The sequence below is a fragment of the Stegodyphus dumicola genome, chromosome 9 (assembly GCF_044657685.1).
Source record: "Stegodyphus dumicola isolate Sdum_Otavi_A_Nest chromosome 9, ASM4465768v1".
Lineage (NCBI taxonomy): Eukaryota > Metazoa > Arthropoda > Arachnida > Araneae > Eresidae > Stegodyphus > Stegodyphus dumicola.
In genome coordinates, this window is record NC_140776.1 from 53,617,918 (window position 1) to 53,637,193 (window position 19,276).

Below are 19,276 nucleotides of genomic sequence, written 5' to 3' on the forward strand. Positions count from 1 at the left end.
TCAGAATAATTGTAAATACACTCATTTTGGCTAGTTTTTCACTGAAATCAGAATGTGATGTACTCTGGCTAAAAGATAGTGTTCAACATTAACCCTTTATCGGGCCCAGGCCATTTATTTTCAAAATTCATATTTTATGCAACTATTAGAGAAAAGTAGCTCGTTTATGACCAAAAATACTATTTTTGGAATTTGGTTGTTGTTGTTTCTAATAGGGGTGGTAACATATTTACCACCACCCGGTATAAGCAATGGCATTTTACTGTATTGTGCAAAAGAAAAAAATCATAATTACAAAAATATCACAAATAAACATGTATTTTGGAGTAAAACTATTTATTCTTGATTATTTAAATATACATATAATATAAAATCGATGATTAATATAAAAGTGATTATAGATATAAATATAACCAAATGCAATATTTCTACTGATTTTAATTTTAATTTTTATTTATAACATGAAGCAGCACAGAATGGTACGTGACATGTTGAATATAACACCTTTGTACGTTTCTGATTTACTTTTGTGCTGCAATATTTTCACCTTCTGTAACTTTCTCCTCTGACTGGCATGTGTTTTCTAACATTAGTTGTTCGGATTTCCCCTTGGAATAGCATTTTCCTTTTTTGCTGATACCCAGTTTGATTGCAGTTTTTGTTTTTTACTAGAGAAGCCTCCAATTAGGCTGCGAGCTACTCTCAACCTAAATTCAAATCTTTTTCCTAGTGTAAACTTCAGACTGATATAGGTAACCAATTGATGCGTTTGATCTAGCCCAAATCTTATAAACTCTTTTTACAGGCTTCCCTAGCATATATTGCTTCATTGTGGACCTTCCTTTGAATTTTACCATTTTTTCATCAATAGATTGAAGTCTGAATATTTTTCTTGAATTTTTATCTAAATGGGTGATCAAAGAACGCATTTACTGTAATTTGTCAAATTCTGGCTCATTTCAAGGGACAGCCTTTTGATTGCCATTGATATGCAAATTTGAAAGGGTATTTTTTTAATCTCTTTGCTGGCATAATTGACAAGATTTCTTGATTATTGAAAAAAAGAGTCAGAAGACCAGTACAAATCTAAGGTAACTTATTGATCCCCTTCATAATTATGATTTCCCAAAAAGCCTGCAGTTCTTGCGTGAGGGAGTCCTTTTTCGGAATCTTCAGGATCTGAAGGCAGTGCAAAATAACGCTCTACAGCTTCCTCGGTGATTAATTTTTTTTCTTTTTCTTCAATGCGTTTACCTAAAATAATATTCATTACATTAAATTAGTTACTTATATTTTAAAATCTCTTGAACATACTGATCAAAATATTACCTTTATGGCATTCTAAAATAATATTTTAATTATAATTTCTAAATACATAAATAATTGTGTAATCGTAAATGAACGCTAAAATATTTTCCATAATATTTATAATAATTAATATTAGAAATAATTAATTATTGAAATGCTAATATAAAAGTATTAGATATACAAAGAAATCAAGTACCATGCCAAACAAAATGCTATTTCTAAAGTGAAACATATTAGTAAAACTGTGTTTCTATCAGGCAGTGGTAAATTATTTACCACCTCTAAAATCAGTAAGCATGCCGTGGTAAATAATTTACCACCAAATTCAAATATGTATAAAACAAAATATTTCGCTATAATTTTTTAAATGCCTAATACAATTTAGCTATCAAACCTTTAAGATACAAAATATATGAATATATAGCTTTTAACGTATTTTTATATATCATTACACAATAAAATAAGAAAAGAGTACGTGCTTACTCTCTCCATTTTGCTTGAAAACTGGATGAATGCAGAAATGTTGCGGTTTATGTGGCCTCTACAGCCATCTATTACAGAAAATGTGAAGCTCTGGTTCCAGAGGAAAATTCCTGATATCGGGCGCTGGTAAATAATTTTTCGTATGCTGCTAGAAAACAAATTGCTTAGTGGTAAGATATTTACCACCGCCTGTAAAAGGGTTAAAGCCATTTTAAATTTATGATATTGGCAATAATTTAAGAAATGTCATAATTGGCCGGGTAGTCCATTTACATAACGAAATTTAATAACTTATCATTCCTAGCATCATGATTATGCTGGTTTTGGTACCTGCTGAAAGTCCAGTTGACCGTGAAAGTTGATGAAATTATGGCTTAACCTTCCAGAGGCCAATCATTTGCTTTTTTTCCCCGCCATTTAGCCAAACCCCACAATCTTCAATGTTTTGTGGGTGTACTCCAGTGTCCTGACCTACAAAATTATACCTCTTATCAACTTTGAAATATTCAAAAATTAGCAGCTCTTATTGTATCGCTTTTACAAGCTTTCTGTGAATATGAGTATATTGTAGAACCTTTTTCATTGTTATCTTTTATTGCTTGCATAAGTGTTATCACCTTCCTATTTTGAACTTTTACCTTAGGTAAAAATATATTTACAGGTGCCCCTTGGCGATTTCTGGTGGTACATGGATACCGAGTTTGTGCAGTTCTCTGACTTGTTATTTTGGCTTAAAAATTGCTGCTACACAAAGACAAAATAACAAACTCAGTATCCATGTACACATTGGCCTATTTTTATTTAAAACATAAGAGAGTTGCACAAACTTGGCATTGCACACTCCCTTGACTTTATCCATTTACTTATCGACCTATTTTCACTTAAAAACATAAACATCAGAGAATTGTACAAACTAGGGTTTAATCCTAGTATCCGGTGCATACAGGATTTGGCGACTTTATGATGAGCAGTAAAAACGAAACATATACGGTGAGTAGTAAATGGGTCATTCAAAGAATATATATAGTTATACATAGTATATACTATGTATGTAGTGATAGTATATACATATATGTTATTTGGGTCGTTTTTGGTGTTGGTGATAATTTTCAAAATCGCGCCAAAGCTGCACCGTATACCAGGATTTTACCCAAACTAGGCATTGCGCACTCCCTTGACTTTGTCCTTGTACACATTGAACTAGATTCACTTAAAAAGTCAAAGGAGCAGCCAACAAAAAATATATAATCATAATAAACTACATTTTAAATGAAGCAATGAAATAACTAAAAAAGGAAATTCATCTTTGCACTACACAAAAGGAATACCTACTTACCTTATTTACAAATTAATGTGTCTTCAGTCAAACAAAATTGCTTAACAGCATTCAAAAACTTTCTAAAATTATCTGAACTAGAATCTGTATACTGGCGTCATCACATAAATTCACAAAAATAGGAGTAAAAAATATCCTTCGTAGCGCTGTTATCGTCCGACGTTCGACCATATGCGTTTCCTTCTTACAAACAGGACATTTAATAATGGCTACTAAGTAAATCTTCATTTACACACCAGTCAATTAATGCTGTTTTCCCCCTTTCTTTCCAAATTATATAAAAACTTCAATTTAATCTTACCTCATTCAGCCATTTTATCGTCTAAACCACAAAATAAACAATGTACTTTCTAACCAGCACACACCACAAGCCGTTACAAATCTTTTCAATTAATTCAAAATTTACTGCAGTCATGTAACCGATTACATCATAATAGGGTTTCCATAACATTCAACTATTCAGGTTACCATAAATGAAACAACAACTTTGTGATAATACAAGGGGCTCTCTTCAATCTACTCTAACCTTACCTTAGAACACTCATTCATTTCCTTGCAAATTCTTCTAAACAACCATTGCTGATGGTTTTTATGTTTTGAGGAAAGGCTGTCATCAATTTTGAGAATGAGTTTGGCCCCTTTAATTTTTTCTTTTGGCCTTGTTAGAAGACTGTTTGTACAAACTTCTCTTAAATATTTTTTTCCATTCGATAACAGTCTTCTCACTCATCTTTTAATTCTTCTTGTCCCTGTTGAATACTAGCCAATTCTCTAAGCCACCAGTAAAAAATGATTAAACCCTTGAACCACATATCTTTCCAAATGGATGTTCATTTTTCACTAGTCAGTATTGCAACACCATTGAATTTGTGTTTTTAAATAAAACGCCATATCATAGCCATTATCACAATTTTTGGATGATGGTAAGATTCCATAATTTTGAAAGAATTTTACCATTTCTTGTCCTGTAGTTGAGGAATCCCAAGTTTAAAACATTTTTTACCACCCAGAGCTGTAACAAGGCTTAGAACAGCAACAGCTTTACTGCATGAGCTAGAACGAAACTCGTTAAGTCCATGTGTCACAGATTTTATCATTATTTATCTAAAAATTGCCTCTTGGTGTCATTGCCTTCATTTCGTGAGAATGATTGACTGAATTTTCCATGACTACCATACCAAATTCAGAATACCTATCATTCCTAGCAGTTGATAATTGTGGTTTCTTAAGGATTTCACATTCTTTTTCATATGTAGCGCCAGTGCAGCTTCACTGGGTAGTGGCAAAACTTATAGAATTTAGAGAAGCAATGAACAACAAAATTTTCTGAATTTATGGATAGTACTGGGCAGCAGAGTTTTCAAGCGTCAAAATTTTTAGAATTTAAGGAGGCACTATGCAGCAGCATTCAGGAAGCTTAGAAGGTGCACGGGATGACAAAATACTTAATACACTCAAAAGTCATTAATCCAGACTCGTCGGGACTTCGATTCCGGATTATAGATCATCAGTTTAAATCTGGTAAGATGGCATGCAGAAATTATAAAATTAAAAATATGAAACCGTAATTTATGAAATAAAGAACAATTATGATCTAAAGGTATCAAAATTTACAAAAAAAAAGCTTAATATTTTTTGTCTTCTTTATTAAACATTTCTTTCAATGTAAGTTGTTTAAGTTGCTTCGTTTTATGTGATAATACTTTCTCTTTAATTCTATAAACAGATATAATTTCTTCTTCAGTTACAAAGTTCTGCTGTTCAAGTCCTATAATTGCTGTGTCGAGAATACCGACTAATTTGTCAATCGAAATTTTTTCGTTTTCAATAACCTCTGTGTCACTTTCTTCTTCATCGGAAGCGAATTCTAATGATGAGGAATTTGATTTAAATCATATCAGAGTACATCGAGATAAAATATTACATTTAGTAAGGAATTATAAGCCAAATAAAATACGAGGGTTGGAACTTTAATAGTGGCAACACAGCTGAAAAACCGCTATGCAACAAAACCAAAGAATATCGCATATACCACACGTGAACTACATACCTACCTTACCTCTCAGCAAAAAGACTCGTCCTGCCTACGTCACGCGCATGCGGAGTGACGCGAAGAACGGATCCTTGTATTAGCTCGCGGTCTAAAGTAAGTGTTGTCAGGATGTTTTCAAAACAAGAACAACGATGTTGTATAAAAATTTAATGATCAAGGGCTTCAAGAGGCTTGCGGGGAATCTGCATTGCCTTACAGAAGCATATCAAGATGTGTGAAAGCATTCAGTGAAGGACGCCAAAACGTGGCAGACATGCTGCGGCCAGGTCGTCCGAGTGTCAGCAATGCAGACGTGCAAGCTGTTGCCGCACTAATGGACAGTGATCGCCACCAAACGATTCGTCAGCTGGCCAGACAAACAGGATTAGCGCATACGATTGTGCTGCACATTCTGAAGGAATGCCTGTCCATGAGAAAAATTACTTCACGATGGGTTCCACATCAATTGACAGAAATGCAGAAATGGGTATGATACGATGCTGCCCGAACCCACCTGGAGCACTATGAGCGTGAAGAAGATTCTTTTTTACGCCGTATCATTACGCTGGATGAGACTTGGGCCCGATTGTACCAGCCAGAACTGAAACGCCAATCAAACGAATGGCGTCATCACAGGTCACCACGACGTTCAAATTTCGCCAGAACCCCAGCAATGTGAAAGTTATGGTGATTCTCGTGTACGACTGTGATGGTGTCATCCTAACGCATACCGTTCCCCCACAGCAGACTGTCACTGCGCAGTATTACTGCTCATTTTTTGGGCAGAATCTCCGACCAGCTCTGAGAAAACAACGGCGACACTTTCTGCAGAACGCTCCTCTCATTTTGCATGACAATGCTCGGCCACATGCAGCACAAGCTGTGACTGATTTGTTCAAGAGATGGGGCTGGGAAGTGCTTTACCATCCACCATACTCTCCAGATCTAAGCCCTTGTGACTATGACTTAATTCCTAAGATGAAGGAACCACTTTGTGGCACTAGCTTCCAAACTGTTCCTGAGATTCTTGCGGCAGTAGACTGGTCCATTCAAACTATCAACAAAACAGGCGCTGCTACAGGTATTCTGCAACTTCCACATCGTTGGAAACGGGTTGTATACAATGCTGGCAAAGATGAGGATAGCGCTGACAGATCAACTTCCAATTCAATGCGCGCCGTGGCATCCCCCCGCCGCAGAGCAGCGTGAAATTGATAAATAGAAATGGTTAGAGAAACAAAGGATATGCCTTTATCCATTTTTTGCAGCAATTCCACTTTTTGTTTGATGGACATCGAAACATACTTTCACTTTGTACATCCTTTCAAATAGAATAGAATTTCCGATGGACATTGAAACATACTTTCGCTTTGTACATCCTTTCAAATAGCAGCATCGGAAATTCTTATTTGACATAATCGAAAGTTCAAGCTTACTTTTATAAAATTGCTGTAACAGTCTGCAAAAAATAATAAGCCAGATCCAATTCGAAGATTAAGGAACAACGCAATCTGCAACATTAACTGAAAGAGATAATTAGATAATTTTAGCTTATTCCATCCGTTATACATTAAACGCGCATGCGTAAACGTATTATGCACATGCGCACATGCATATGCGCAGCCGTAAAGGTCTTGCGCGCATGCATAAATGCCTATGCGCATTGACTCATGCGCAGAAAGTATGTAGCTTTGAGGTCCGGATTATAGATCATTGCGGATTATGGGTGTCCGAATTAACGACATTTGACTGTACTTCGTGCCAGTCTTGCTGATCTGTAACATTGATAATAGCCAGTTTTTCACCTCAGTGAAGCTAATTCACCTTGCCTTATACATAGAGTTGTAGTAGACTTTAATATAAGTATTTAATACACCCCAGTTATGTAGGCAAATTAAGTGGTTATAATATGTATCATGCTGTAATTTTCGAAGCCACATTTCAGTGCAGCTCATCTCATATTGTAGTTAAATTTGATCAACTAGCTGACCCATCAGTACCTGAGCAGTAAAATCACTGAGCTATGAATCCCATGAATGCTGGTAGTTTTATCTGAGTTTGAATCTTAGCAGATGGAGCAGTGCTTAGGAATGTTTATATATATATATATATATATATATATATATATTTTTTTTTTTTTTTTTTGTCTAACATGAATATGAGCCAGTTTTCCTTAAGAAGTCCTCTAGGAGGGCATCCTTTTTCGTTCCAAATCACCTTCATGTGTTTTGCCTTCCTTAGGCAGATAACTTTCATGTACAATAAATAAATAATAAGGCTAATCTTTGGAATATGGTAACAGGTAGTTTGGCGATATTTTGTTAAGGCGATAAAGGTTACTAGCTAGGACTTTAGCAGTGTACATGGATAAAGTCGAGTGTGCGCAATGCCATTTTTGTGCAATTCTGGGATGAGTTTTTTTAAGTGAAAATATGTCGCCGTGTACATGGATACCGTGTATGTGCAGTTCTTAAAAACGTGGCAAGCAGTTTGCGATTCTGCACTTTTTCCCAATTTCGCACCTAATCTTCGTCGTGATTAAGCACTTTTGTTCCATAAAAGTTCTAGCCGATTGCTGGAAAAAAAATGTTGAGTTAAAAAAAAAAAATGCCTTTACTTCAAGAAAAAAAATGGCATCCAAACAAAAATTAGCAGGTTGCTGTAGCAGGGTTGGTCGCCAAATTTTCACCAAAAAATCGCCAAGTTACGATAATCCAAAGATTAACCAGTAATAATGTTATAAGTTAAATGAATAAACATATAGTAACTGATACAGTCTTCTTTTGGTGTTTGTAATAGCAGGTGTGTGAAAACGAAAAATGACTTGATTTTAGCAGCCTTTTAAATTTGTGATGATATATTTAAAAACGGTACTTTTCCGTTTCGCCGGCGCAAATCTCGCCAAGAAGACTTTATTGGCGACAACATACAGTATACACATAAAAAATATTTTAAAAATATTAGTTCTAAGAATTCTTTTAAGAAACGAAGGCATAAACATTTAAATATCGCTTAAAATTTTATAAAAAGCCAATAAATTTGTAAAAAGACATTAATTTAAGAATTTACTATGCTTTCATGGTTCAACATCCTGATTCGCTGGTTTATATCACGTGACACCAAGCGATCTCATCTCACGTAAACTACTCTACAAAAATCTACTGCTCTCAGTAATTATCTACATTAATTTCAAGTTAAATCTTAATTTGGAACACAAGTTTAAATGCAAGAACTATTTCAATTCGTACGAATAGCTTACTCAGAAATTATGTAAAACTGCAGTGCTTTACTTCGCTAATGCATTCTCGTTAGAATTGATGAATTTAACCCTTGACTTTACCTTTTCTATATTTTCGGCTTCGGGTTAAGCGCTGTGATTGCATCCTGATTGACTTAATTACCGAAAATGGCCTTAGACATAAAAGTGAACTATCTGATAAAAATTCTATGTAATTATATGCCAGTATTGAAAGAAACAATCAATCTGATAAGAAAAAGCTGCGACTTGTTTTGAAAATGAGGCTTAAAAGGTTACCAGCGAGAATATTCCGTTTGGCATCGGTTGTACCATTATTGGCGACTTTATCGCTTGCGCCGGCAAAACGGAAAAGTACCTTAAAAACTTAAGAGCTGAGTTTCATCTTTGCTTTAAATATTTAATTAGTTTTAGAATGTTTAAATGATTGCCAGTTTTAATACTTATTTACTTAAGACAACATTAGTTTGAAAATGAATGGAATAAAAAAAGAATAGGCCTAATTTTAATATATATTAATTATTCAGTAGTTGTGATAACTGACTTTTTTAAACTGCATTGTTTAGTCTTCTTTTTAAATGAAAAGTTTTTGTGTAATGTCTGGAAGATAATATAGCTACAAATTTCTGTAAAAATGAAGATAAAATCGAATAATCCTTATGTGCTTTGCCCTATCTTAATAATCTAACTTAAAAGTATTTTCAGTTAATGTAAAATACACTCCTCAAAAGTTAAATTGCAACACCAAAAAAAGAATGCACATAGCATCATGCAAACTGCAGGACTGAGAGTTGTGAGATGGATATGCAAATGATAAAAGTTGTGCACACATTGGATCACGTGGTATGCATATGAGGCCATAAAGGTCAGCCACTTTCTCTTCTTATAAACAGCATCTGAGTGTTTACGGACTATTAGAGAGAAGAAGTATAGAAAAGTTCTGCTCTGGTTGCAGGGTGCACCCAACATGTTATACCAGCAAGATGCCAAGTCGCATGTCACACAGTGTACTCTTAACAGCCTGACCGGATTTTACATCCTACCCTGGCTGGCGGCAGCCTCTCCAGCTATGAATCCCATGACCTGTATGATATCATCTGAACACCTGTGGTATGTCAATGGAAGAGACATTAACCGAGGACCATGGCCACAAAACCTGGATGATCTGTGTACAGCAGTGGATATTGCTTGACAAAGGCTACCTCAGGCAACTATCAATAAACTCATTAATAGCATGCCTTGCCGGATTGCGGCCTGTATCGCTGCCCGAGGTGGCATTAAATACTGAATAAATTGGTTTTTAATGATTTTATGTGTCTGTTTTTTTAATCATTTGCATATCAATCTTGTAACTCTCGATCCTGAAATTTGCATGATGCTACGAGCATTCTTTCTTGGTGTTGCAGTTTAACTTTTGAGGATTGTATAACATAGAAATTAAGGATCATGTTCAATTTGAACCTTCCAGCTGACTTATTTTCTTCATTTTTTCCTTCTGCCTACCCTGAACAAATAATAGATCAAGATTTTACAGTAATTTGGGTAATCTAATAATAATGATTTTTGGTAGCATTTCCTAAGCTGAAATCGTTGATCTGATAAGTATTGCTCTAGAGAAGAAATATTGGTCCTAAAAATTGTTAGAATAGTTACACTAAGAAATGCCTTTCTAGAGCATTTTCTAACATAGCAGTTCTTAAACTGTAATGCATATAACCTCAAAGGTGTACAAGATACTTTCAGGGAAAATAATCTAAATAACAGAAGATGCAAATGTGGAGTAAATAACAAAAGATGCAATTTTTAAGTCTTTGCAATAGGTCATAATTATTTTTATGAGTAACCTTATTTGGAATTTTTGTGTGTGCTATCAATTATGTAACTTGGTATGCTCAGTTAACAGTTAGAAGATCCAGAGTTCTGTTCCCAATGAGAGCATACCTGATACCTACTTTGAAAAAAAAAACCTTGTAGCTCTATCATGGCACCTGAATAAAATGTGGTGGGTAATAATTTTGTGTTGGTGACAGAATCTCCTCCCTTTTCATTCATCTTTTAAGGGGGAAGTGATGAAATGAATTTTCATTTTCTCATTCCATACTTTAATGATGTAACAGGAAACACAACTGGCCAGCAATGAAATAATTCAGAATCAATTTTCACTGAGAGTATAGTGAATTTTCTGTGTGTCCACTTAAAATAATGCCTAATGGTTCTACATCTTAGAAGTTATTTCAAATGTATAACTTTCCCTTTAAAACAAATGCTTGGTTGCATTTTTAAAATTTTTTTATTAAAACTTTATTTTTTAAGAAGTTTTAAAGTAACTAACTTTATTCAAAAGTCACATCAGTGTTTTAGGAACAGAAGTGGAAAATATCATTGTAATATTAGATGAAATTTTGTAAAGAGTTTCTTAAGACTTACATTTATATATCAGTCAAGGTGAATAAATGTCTCGTTAAGCAAAACACTATGTGAGATGCTAGACTAGAACTGTAAAGTGAGGCTGTTAGTAATTAAGATGATAAGATCAGAGAAGCTAAATTTTCCTTCCTATTAGCAAAAGTCTCCATCTGAGATTAAAAAGCCTGATAACGTATGATACTGGTTATTTGCTTCCACAACCCTTTAAGTGCCCGTAACCCTAGACTAAAGTACCACAGAGGTTTTATGTATCATCATACCTCTGTGTGTACAGCTCAGTAGATCACTGGTTATTGCAACCAGATCCACTGGTTATCACAGATTGCAACCAGATCCATTGGTTATCACACATTGCAACCAGATCCACTGGTTACATAGCTCATGCAGTATAAGCCCAATTATCTGGCATTCAGCTAACTGGAAAGCTTAAATAACCAGAATGTTTTAGAATTAAAAAGAAATCATAATAATAAATGAGAGATTTGTAATGCTGTTATCTCATAATACTATTAACACATAAGCATTGTTACTAAATACTTTAATTTAGTGCCAATAATGGATAAGGTGAGATCTTAATGCATTCATAAGTTCATTTTGGTTTTATGTAAATTTGATTCTTTCTCGATAAGCTGGTTTAATTTTTGTAAAGAAATATATAATTTGTATTTTTTCCCTCACCTTTTGAAAAACTGATTCATATTTGGGACTGCGTGAAGTGGAGTATTTTCTGAGTTACAGTATTCAGGAATCAAAAATAGTTACAATACGGCACTTTAAATACTGTTAAACGATGGCAATGTGATGTGAAAAATTATGATGAGCAATTTAAGTTTTTTTTTATGCTGTATGCATAATTTGTATCACTTTATTTTTAACTAAATAAAAACGATAAATTTTTTTAAACTTCTGCCGGAATCATTGGCGACATAACAGCAAACTTTCATTTTCAGTGGAATTTCATAATTGTATCAAGCCTATGAAGTATGTCAGCTTTTATTTTAAGACAAAAATGAGTTCCCCTTCCCTTCAAGTCTTGATTTTAAATGTAGTTTTCTGATATTCAAGTTGAAAACAAATAAGATTATTGTTTTTATAATGTTCGAGCAGAAGTTTTTCCCACTAATTTGGCTTTTCTAACATGAATTTTGTGTTTTATATGCTCAACTATCCAGAATTTTCACGTATTCGTAATTTCACTACCCAAGCTTTTACTGTATATATTGGATCTCAACTATCATATGTACTACATTTATACTGCCACTGTTCTTTGGTACTCAAACCTAGGGACACAGATACTTCTGTAGAATTCTCTTATTCAGAAAGTCATTCTGTACCTATGGAACTTTGATCTCAATTTATGAATTATGAAATTTGATCTCAATTTTTAAAAAATTTCTTATTTACTAATAATAAATTTTCACAGTAAGATCAGAATGCTGTAGCAGTAAAAATAAAGTTCTTTATATAGCTTTGACATAGTTGAACTATATTTATTATAGTCATCTTGTTAAATAGATTTAAACTGCTTCAATTGATGGTACTTATGTATTAACACAACCAAATATGCTAAACTCTGGCAATCATGCTCATGACAATTCTTAAGTTTGAACAAGCAGCATTATCATTTTTATATGTGTTCTTATGTACCAAGTTCAATGGTTTTTATAAACAAATCATGATATTTGCATTGAATTCAGTTTTAAAGTATGCAGTTGTGGGATTTACATACAGAGCAAGAAATTACATTAAAATTTCTTCTGTACTTTGCAACAAAATTGTTAAAGAGGACAATTTCTTTTATATATTCTTAAAGTGATCATTACAAAATTTCTGCCAAGGTGAACAAAAAAAAAAAAAAAAAAAAAAAAAAAAAAAATCCACTTGTAAGCAGGTTTATTAATAAATTTTTGGGATAAATATCTAATTAAAACTCCAAATATGAATGCATGTAATAAATGACTTTTTATAATTACTAGTAATCATTCTTTTCGCTCTGTAAAATATCACCGGACTGCACCTAGATGGTTATGCAAATACATTAGTGCTCAAGAACTTTCAAGGTAATTACAGTACAAAGTCTGAAATCCAGGATGATTTAAGATCTGGACTTGTGCATTACGAACAACTTTTCTTTTTATACTTTATGCTTCACATTTCATGTTTTTTTTTTTTTTTTTTAATAAAATGTGGAGAATCCCAATTCTTAATTCCACTTTTGCACTGATACCAACTAGGCAAATCGTTATTTATTATCCTTTGCTTTCATCATTGCATAGCTATCAACACAGTCACGCAGTGATGTCTAAACTTTTTTTTTATATATATCGGTAATTGAATAGTACTCAGCATGGTAAACTTTTATCTTGACATTGCACTTGGCGATGATTATGGATTTCAGTTAAATCTGCTGCCAAGCATTCAGTTGAGTTAGCGAAATTTAACAGAAATTTCTTTCCATATGCAAAAAATAGATTTTGTAAATTATGTTCACAGGGTAAAAGGTAACATTTGGTCATGTCTGAACTGGGAACAGCTGATTTAATGTTCATGTAAGCACAGAACCAGTACCACAGCTGGTACGACTGTATCGGGCAGCAAAATTTGGGGAAGTTAATTTTTTTAGAATTTAGACAAGCACCAAGCAACAAAATTAAGAGATGGCACTGGGATGCAAAATTTTTAGAATTTAAGGAGGCACTTGGCAGCAGAATTTTGGACCCATAGAGTCTGGACCAGGCCACAAAAAGTCTAGTGCTGGCCCTGGATACATGTTAAGTATATGGGGGAATTTATTTATTTAGGACTTGGGTAAGCCTTTAAGTATGTGCAAGATATAGACGTAAGTATAATAAATAACTAATATTCTGAGACTTAACTTCATTAGCGTGCAATACAGATAAGATAAAATTTAACTGAACAACATGCCTTTACACACCAATATCATGATACATTGCCAATACTGTATAGCGGATGCTGAATTTGAAGGCATTCAGGCAAAAAGCAAAATTTTTCAATTAATGGAATTTTTGAAGAAATTAGCTGAAATGGTAATAAAGGAAGATAATGTAATGGAAGTATTCCATTGTCATTCCATGCCAGTCATCAATCAACTAACAGATGGCAAAATCTGTAGTGTGGTTCTGAATCCAGAAAATTTCACTACCAATAGTGAAGAAAGTGACAGAGTTGTTGCTGAGGATGAAAAATTTTCAGTTGAAAATTTAGTGGGAATTCTTGACACAGCAATTACAGGACTTGACCAATGGAACTTCATACCTGAACAAGAAATTATGTTTATCTGTTGAATTAAAAAGAAAGTATTTGAAAGCAATTTATATTAAAAGAAATGTTTAAAGCAAACAAATATTAAGCCTTTTTTTTTTTCTTTTTTCTTTTTTCTTTTCTTTTTTTTTTTTTTTCTGTAAATTTTGGTTAAGGTTTATAAATGCGTAATTATTTTATAAATAACTATTTCGCATTTTTATTTTTCTAATTTCTCCATGTCATCTTACTAGATTTAAACTTGATAATCTCATAATCTAATGTCTAAAAAAATCCCAAATCTGGAATCGCCCCACGTGTCTGTACAGTGTTATTCACTCAGCTAAGATCTGTAATGAACTTTAGTAGATTGTTTCAGTTTAAGATGTACGTGAAGCAGAAAGATGGCTTTTAGCCAAAGTACTCATGCAGATTTATACTAGTAAATAATTGGATGTGTTTCCCCAAATCTGGAATCAACGAAGTCCTGGCGAGTTTGGGTCTGAGACACTGTACTGTATAGTAGAAACATTTTAAATCTGTCATTTAGAGAAAAAATTTATCAGGAGGGTTACATTAAAAATTAGACTTGTATTCTATACTGAAGACTGCAATTTAAAAAATACTTAAAAATCAGTTTTCTTGAGAAAGTTGTGTGTATCTCATATTTAGACTTAAGACTAGGAAAACCCCAGCCAGCGCCAACTAGTTTGTTCAATCATTAGGGAAGAACTGTTAATGCTTTACAACTGTAACGACTTACATGTAGGTGGACGTACAAATTTTACTACTCAAAATTAGAAATTTGTTGAAAATCAAATTACTGTAGAATTAATGCAGTGGCTAATTATTTTACAAGATATTGCTTTATTCATTTAATGCATGTCTGAGTTTTCTAATTGAAAAACCATAGGAATGCTTGTGTTTTGGAAGCCTTTAAATTTTGCTTTTCAGATCTAGCAATAATAAACCGATTAGCATGAATGTCTTTTAATTTCTGGAAACTCTCGTGAACAATAAAACCAGTTGTTGAAAATTTAAAGTTTTAAAAATTTGTGTAACAGAAGATTTTTTTGAACTAGCATAGCATGCTGCAAACATTTGGTTAATGTTTAGGTACTGTGTATTAATTATTTTGGATTATTGTAGGTAATAGTAAACAATAATTATTTTAAAGAATTTTTATAATGCCTTTCATATTTTAAGGGAATGTATGCAGGTTTATTATTACCAAACATGCAACTTGAATTCTCAAGGGAAAAATTACTTATGGTAGATTTTGTACAAAAATATTGATCTTAGTTGGGGATTAAAACAGATTTCTTAGTGTTCCACCATCATCAGATGCTCTCCCTGTTAAGTTACTAAAGCATGTTTATGTATCTACGATACTACTTTTTGCTACTTGCATGTTATCCACAGCTGGAACTTTGATTTACACTAACGTTATAATGATAATTGGCCAAAAAATGCCTGGTGTTGCAGCTATACCCCGTCTTTTTTTACTTTGTTCTGTTGTTATTAACATTTTCTTCTTTTACTTGAAGTATATAGTAGTATCAGATTATTTGAGAATGAAACAGAAGTTGTCTCCTTTTTCCAGAATCGCAGAATATTGTTGGATAGTTGTGAATATTAAAATTCACTTGCAGTAAAAGTTATGTATGACTGAAGAAAACAAGTTTTGGAAATGTAATAGTGAAAAATGCAGTATTAAATTTACTCTTGTATTCCTACTTTTTTTACTAATTTTTTCATACAGAAATGGAGAGGAGAAAATTGTGCTAATGATTTAGTTTTTGAAGGATGCAATTACAGTTAAGAACATAACAAATGAAAAGTCTTCATGGATAAACTTTTAGTAATTACCATAGTATAATTTATTTTAAAAGAATCTACATTCCAATGAGAGTACATAGTAATATCAACATTACAGTATCTAATTAGATATCTCCCTTTCTACTTGTGTCTTGAATCTCATCCACTCTCATTGCCCACAGCTTCATATCTAGGCTTCATATCAAAAGCTCTGATAGAAAATGTGTCATCTGCTTCAGCTTGCAAGTCATCATTGTTATCATTATCTTTATTACCATTTAGTCTATTTACCCCCAATGATTTTCAGAACCATGGAGTAGATTAAATATCCCTGTTTTCTTGAAACCTTTCAGTATAATTGCTTCATAAGTCTGAGCCCATTCACCTAAAATCCATAAGCAAATCAGTTAATAAAATAAAAGTACCCATTACAGGGATGAATCCATTTAAACTTTCTGATTGACAGGGCTGTATATATACGGCATAGAATATTTTTTGTGATGTCTGCAAGAACATATAGACATGTGCATTTTGAAATATATGTCTGAGAAATTAAGGCAGTATATTAAAAGCACATAAATCCATGTATAGACCCCAGGTTTTGGGGGTCTTTTTAAATTAAAATCAGGGAAATACCTCTTTCTCATGGCAATTTTAGGAAATTTCGTCTTTCTTAGTGAAACCCTGTGCCGGTCAGAGGGTTAATGTTTAGAGGAGCTCTCTTTCTGAATGGCTTGAAAAAGAGGAAAATGACATGAATATTTAAAAGATTTTCAAAACCTTACATTAAAAAGCTAGGTAAATGTGAGTAATATGGTGTATATCTATATTGTTATTTTGGGAAGTTAACATTAGATTGAATTTTGATGAAATGAATTACATATGGTTGATAAATCCATCCTAGAGGGAATACTTATAGAGGACAAAGAAGGAAAAGCAAAATATGTGGAAATGACAATGGCAGCACTTTCATGCTGGTCATGTGTTTTCCCTACAGTGAATTCTCTTATAGATAACTTTCTCTGGAAACAAAGTGTGCCATGCTGTGAGTGGTGTCAAAGTTATCTTGACATAGATTAAAGTTTCAAACAGCTGATAATTTATTATGTTTCTTATATCTGAAGATTAATTGTATTTTTGTTTGAAAAAGTATTTAAATGTGTGACTCAATTGTATCATTTCATTTTAATTTTTCATCTAAACGGGGTGTTAAAAATGTGTTTATTATATTTTTAACTAGTACTTTTTTTTGTGTATATTTTTCCCATACTCACTTTGATTAATCATTTTTTATCTTCCTAATAGTAGTCTCTGTTCTCTGTAGTGCTCTGAAATTTATTTCTGTGGTTCAAGATGTCTGTGATAAAAGAAGATTATATATGGAGAGAAAAACTGCTCAAGAGTATAATGCATTTTTGGTGGAATGGTAAAGGCTTTTTTTAATGCTTCACTTTTTTTATGAAAAATTATTCTACTTCAGCTTTTATTACTACCATGTGTACGTGTTTCACTTTATTGTGTTTTTTATGCATTGCATTTTTTTACAAATCAAAAGTTTGTGGTAATTATACTTTTTAAGTCATTTTAACAGCAAAAGCTGGACAAAATTAAAATTAAAAATACATATTTAGTGGGTAGTTAAGCTGGAAATAATAATTGTTTCAATATAATTTTAACATATCAAATTTAGCATCTTTAATGTATTATCAAGTAAACTGGAAATTATTATTTTTATTTTGCAGGTTCTATCAAGTAAAGTTTTCAAAAAATACGTTATTGCAAAACAAGCTGTTGCAAACAGATTCATGATGTAACTAAATTCGCAGTACAATTCTATCAAAGTATTCCTACTTTAGAAGTGATGTTCTTTTAAATTCTATTTCAACTTAGCATTTCTAAACTTGATTTATTTTATCAGGAATGTGAATTAAGCACTTTAAAGGAACATGCTTACACCCATATTCATAATCCTTGATATTTATATGCTGAAAATAAATCTGTGTATTCTGCATTCTTGTGCATTTAGGATAATGTAAAATGTTTGAGATATAGAATGCTTTTTAGAATGGATTTCTATTTAAACTTTCTGCGTTTGTATGTAATTCTAGGAAGCAGTTTCAAAAAAGGACTGAACAGTCTCGAGTGTTACCAGACATAAAATACTTGGATGAAAATGTGCAGGTTCATTGTAAGTAGACTGTTTATAATTACCTGTTATAAACTTATTTTTTATAGAGAGTAGTATATCAAAGTTGTGTAGTAATTCATAGTTAGACCAGTGGCCTAAATCAAAGAAATATTTTTAAATGTACGGTTAAAATATTTTTCCGATGCCAATACATATCAAACTATGGAAAATATAGACCATCCACTTGAAGAAAATTAAAATTCATGAAGTTGCATGTGATGCAGGAATTACTAACAATAAAATATCAATTATAAAATCAAATGGTCTTGTTATGAGTCTTATAATGAGAGAACTTGATAGAAATCTTGTTCTAATCTCAGGAACAAATCGTATTTAAACACAAATCGTATTTAAACCTTAGAAGCACCTCATAATAGGCAATAAAGCAAAAGAAAATTTTGCATAAACCATTATTAAATTATTTCAGTATCAAATTTCTGATTATGTATATTGTTTGTACCTTTTTTTATAATTAATCATAATGTGTGATGTAAATTTGTATGAGCATATTAGCTAAAAAAGGGGGCTTTATTGGTGCTCCTGTCCCTTGATTATTATTTGCAAATATATAATATTCATACATAAGAAATACATGTAATATTTTAAAAATTACACTTTATAGCGTAAAAAGAGATATACCAAGACGGAGTTATCCAAATGGATCAAAAACTTGGTAAATGTGATGTACATGTATTGAAATCGACATGGAAATGTCATCAGAGGAATTGAATGTTTTATTCAGGAAATACAGCTACAAGCAAATTCACATACCCCTCCCTCAAAAAAAAAAATCAATAATGCATTGGCCCACTTCTGGTCCTGTTGCAAGCTGTTATCCAGTTCTGCATTGAATCTAAGAACTGATGGATGCCATTCTGAAATATTACATTTTGTATGTATTCCAGCGAGTTAGATCGGTGTGATTCCAGAGATGTCAGAGACTCCTGCTTATCAGAGGCCAAACATGCTCTATTGGGAAGAGATCTAGTGATCGCACTGGTCTGTAAAATGTTAGAGAAGTATGAAGACATGCTTCATATGTCACATCACATGTCCAGTAGTGAAAGCTGTGTCAGTTTAACCTGCATCAGAACTAAATTTCTCCTCATCTGTCTACTTCACAGCAACCCTTCAAAATCTTCTGCAAATGCATACGGTTTCCTGTCC

The 19,276-nt window shown here is 32.8% G+C and overlaps 1 protein-coding gene across 8 annotated transcripts in view; it reads left to right on the forward strand.

Annotated features, from left to right (window-relative positions):
* LOC118183321 (uncharacterized) overlaps positions 1-19,276 on the forward strand; it is a 51,521-nt gene that overhangs the window by 622 nt on the left and 31,623 nt on the right. For 4 of the 8 annotated variants that reach the window (XM_085823441.1, XM_085823440.1, XM_035352821.2 and 1 more), the window contains exons 2-3: positions 17,246-17,347; positions 18,030-18,109. In XM_085823441.1, the coding sequence (XP_085679567.1) occupies positions 17,246-17,347; positions 18,030-18,109 (182 nt within the window). Of the gene's footprint in view, positions 1-376; positions 1,218-17,108; positions 17,139-17,226; positions 17,348-17,663; positions 17,732-18,029; positions 18,110-19,276 lie in introns of those variants that run through there. The other 4 variants (XM_085823442.1, XM_035352819.2, XM_085823444.1 and 1 more) reach the window with 4 other exon arrangements.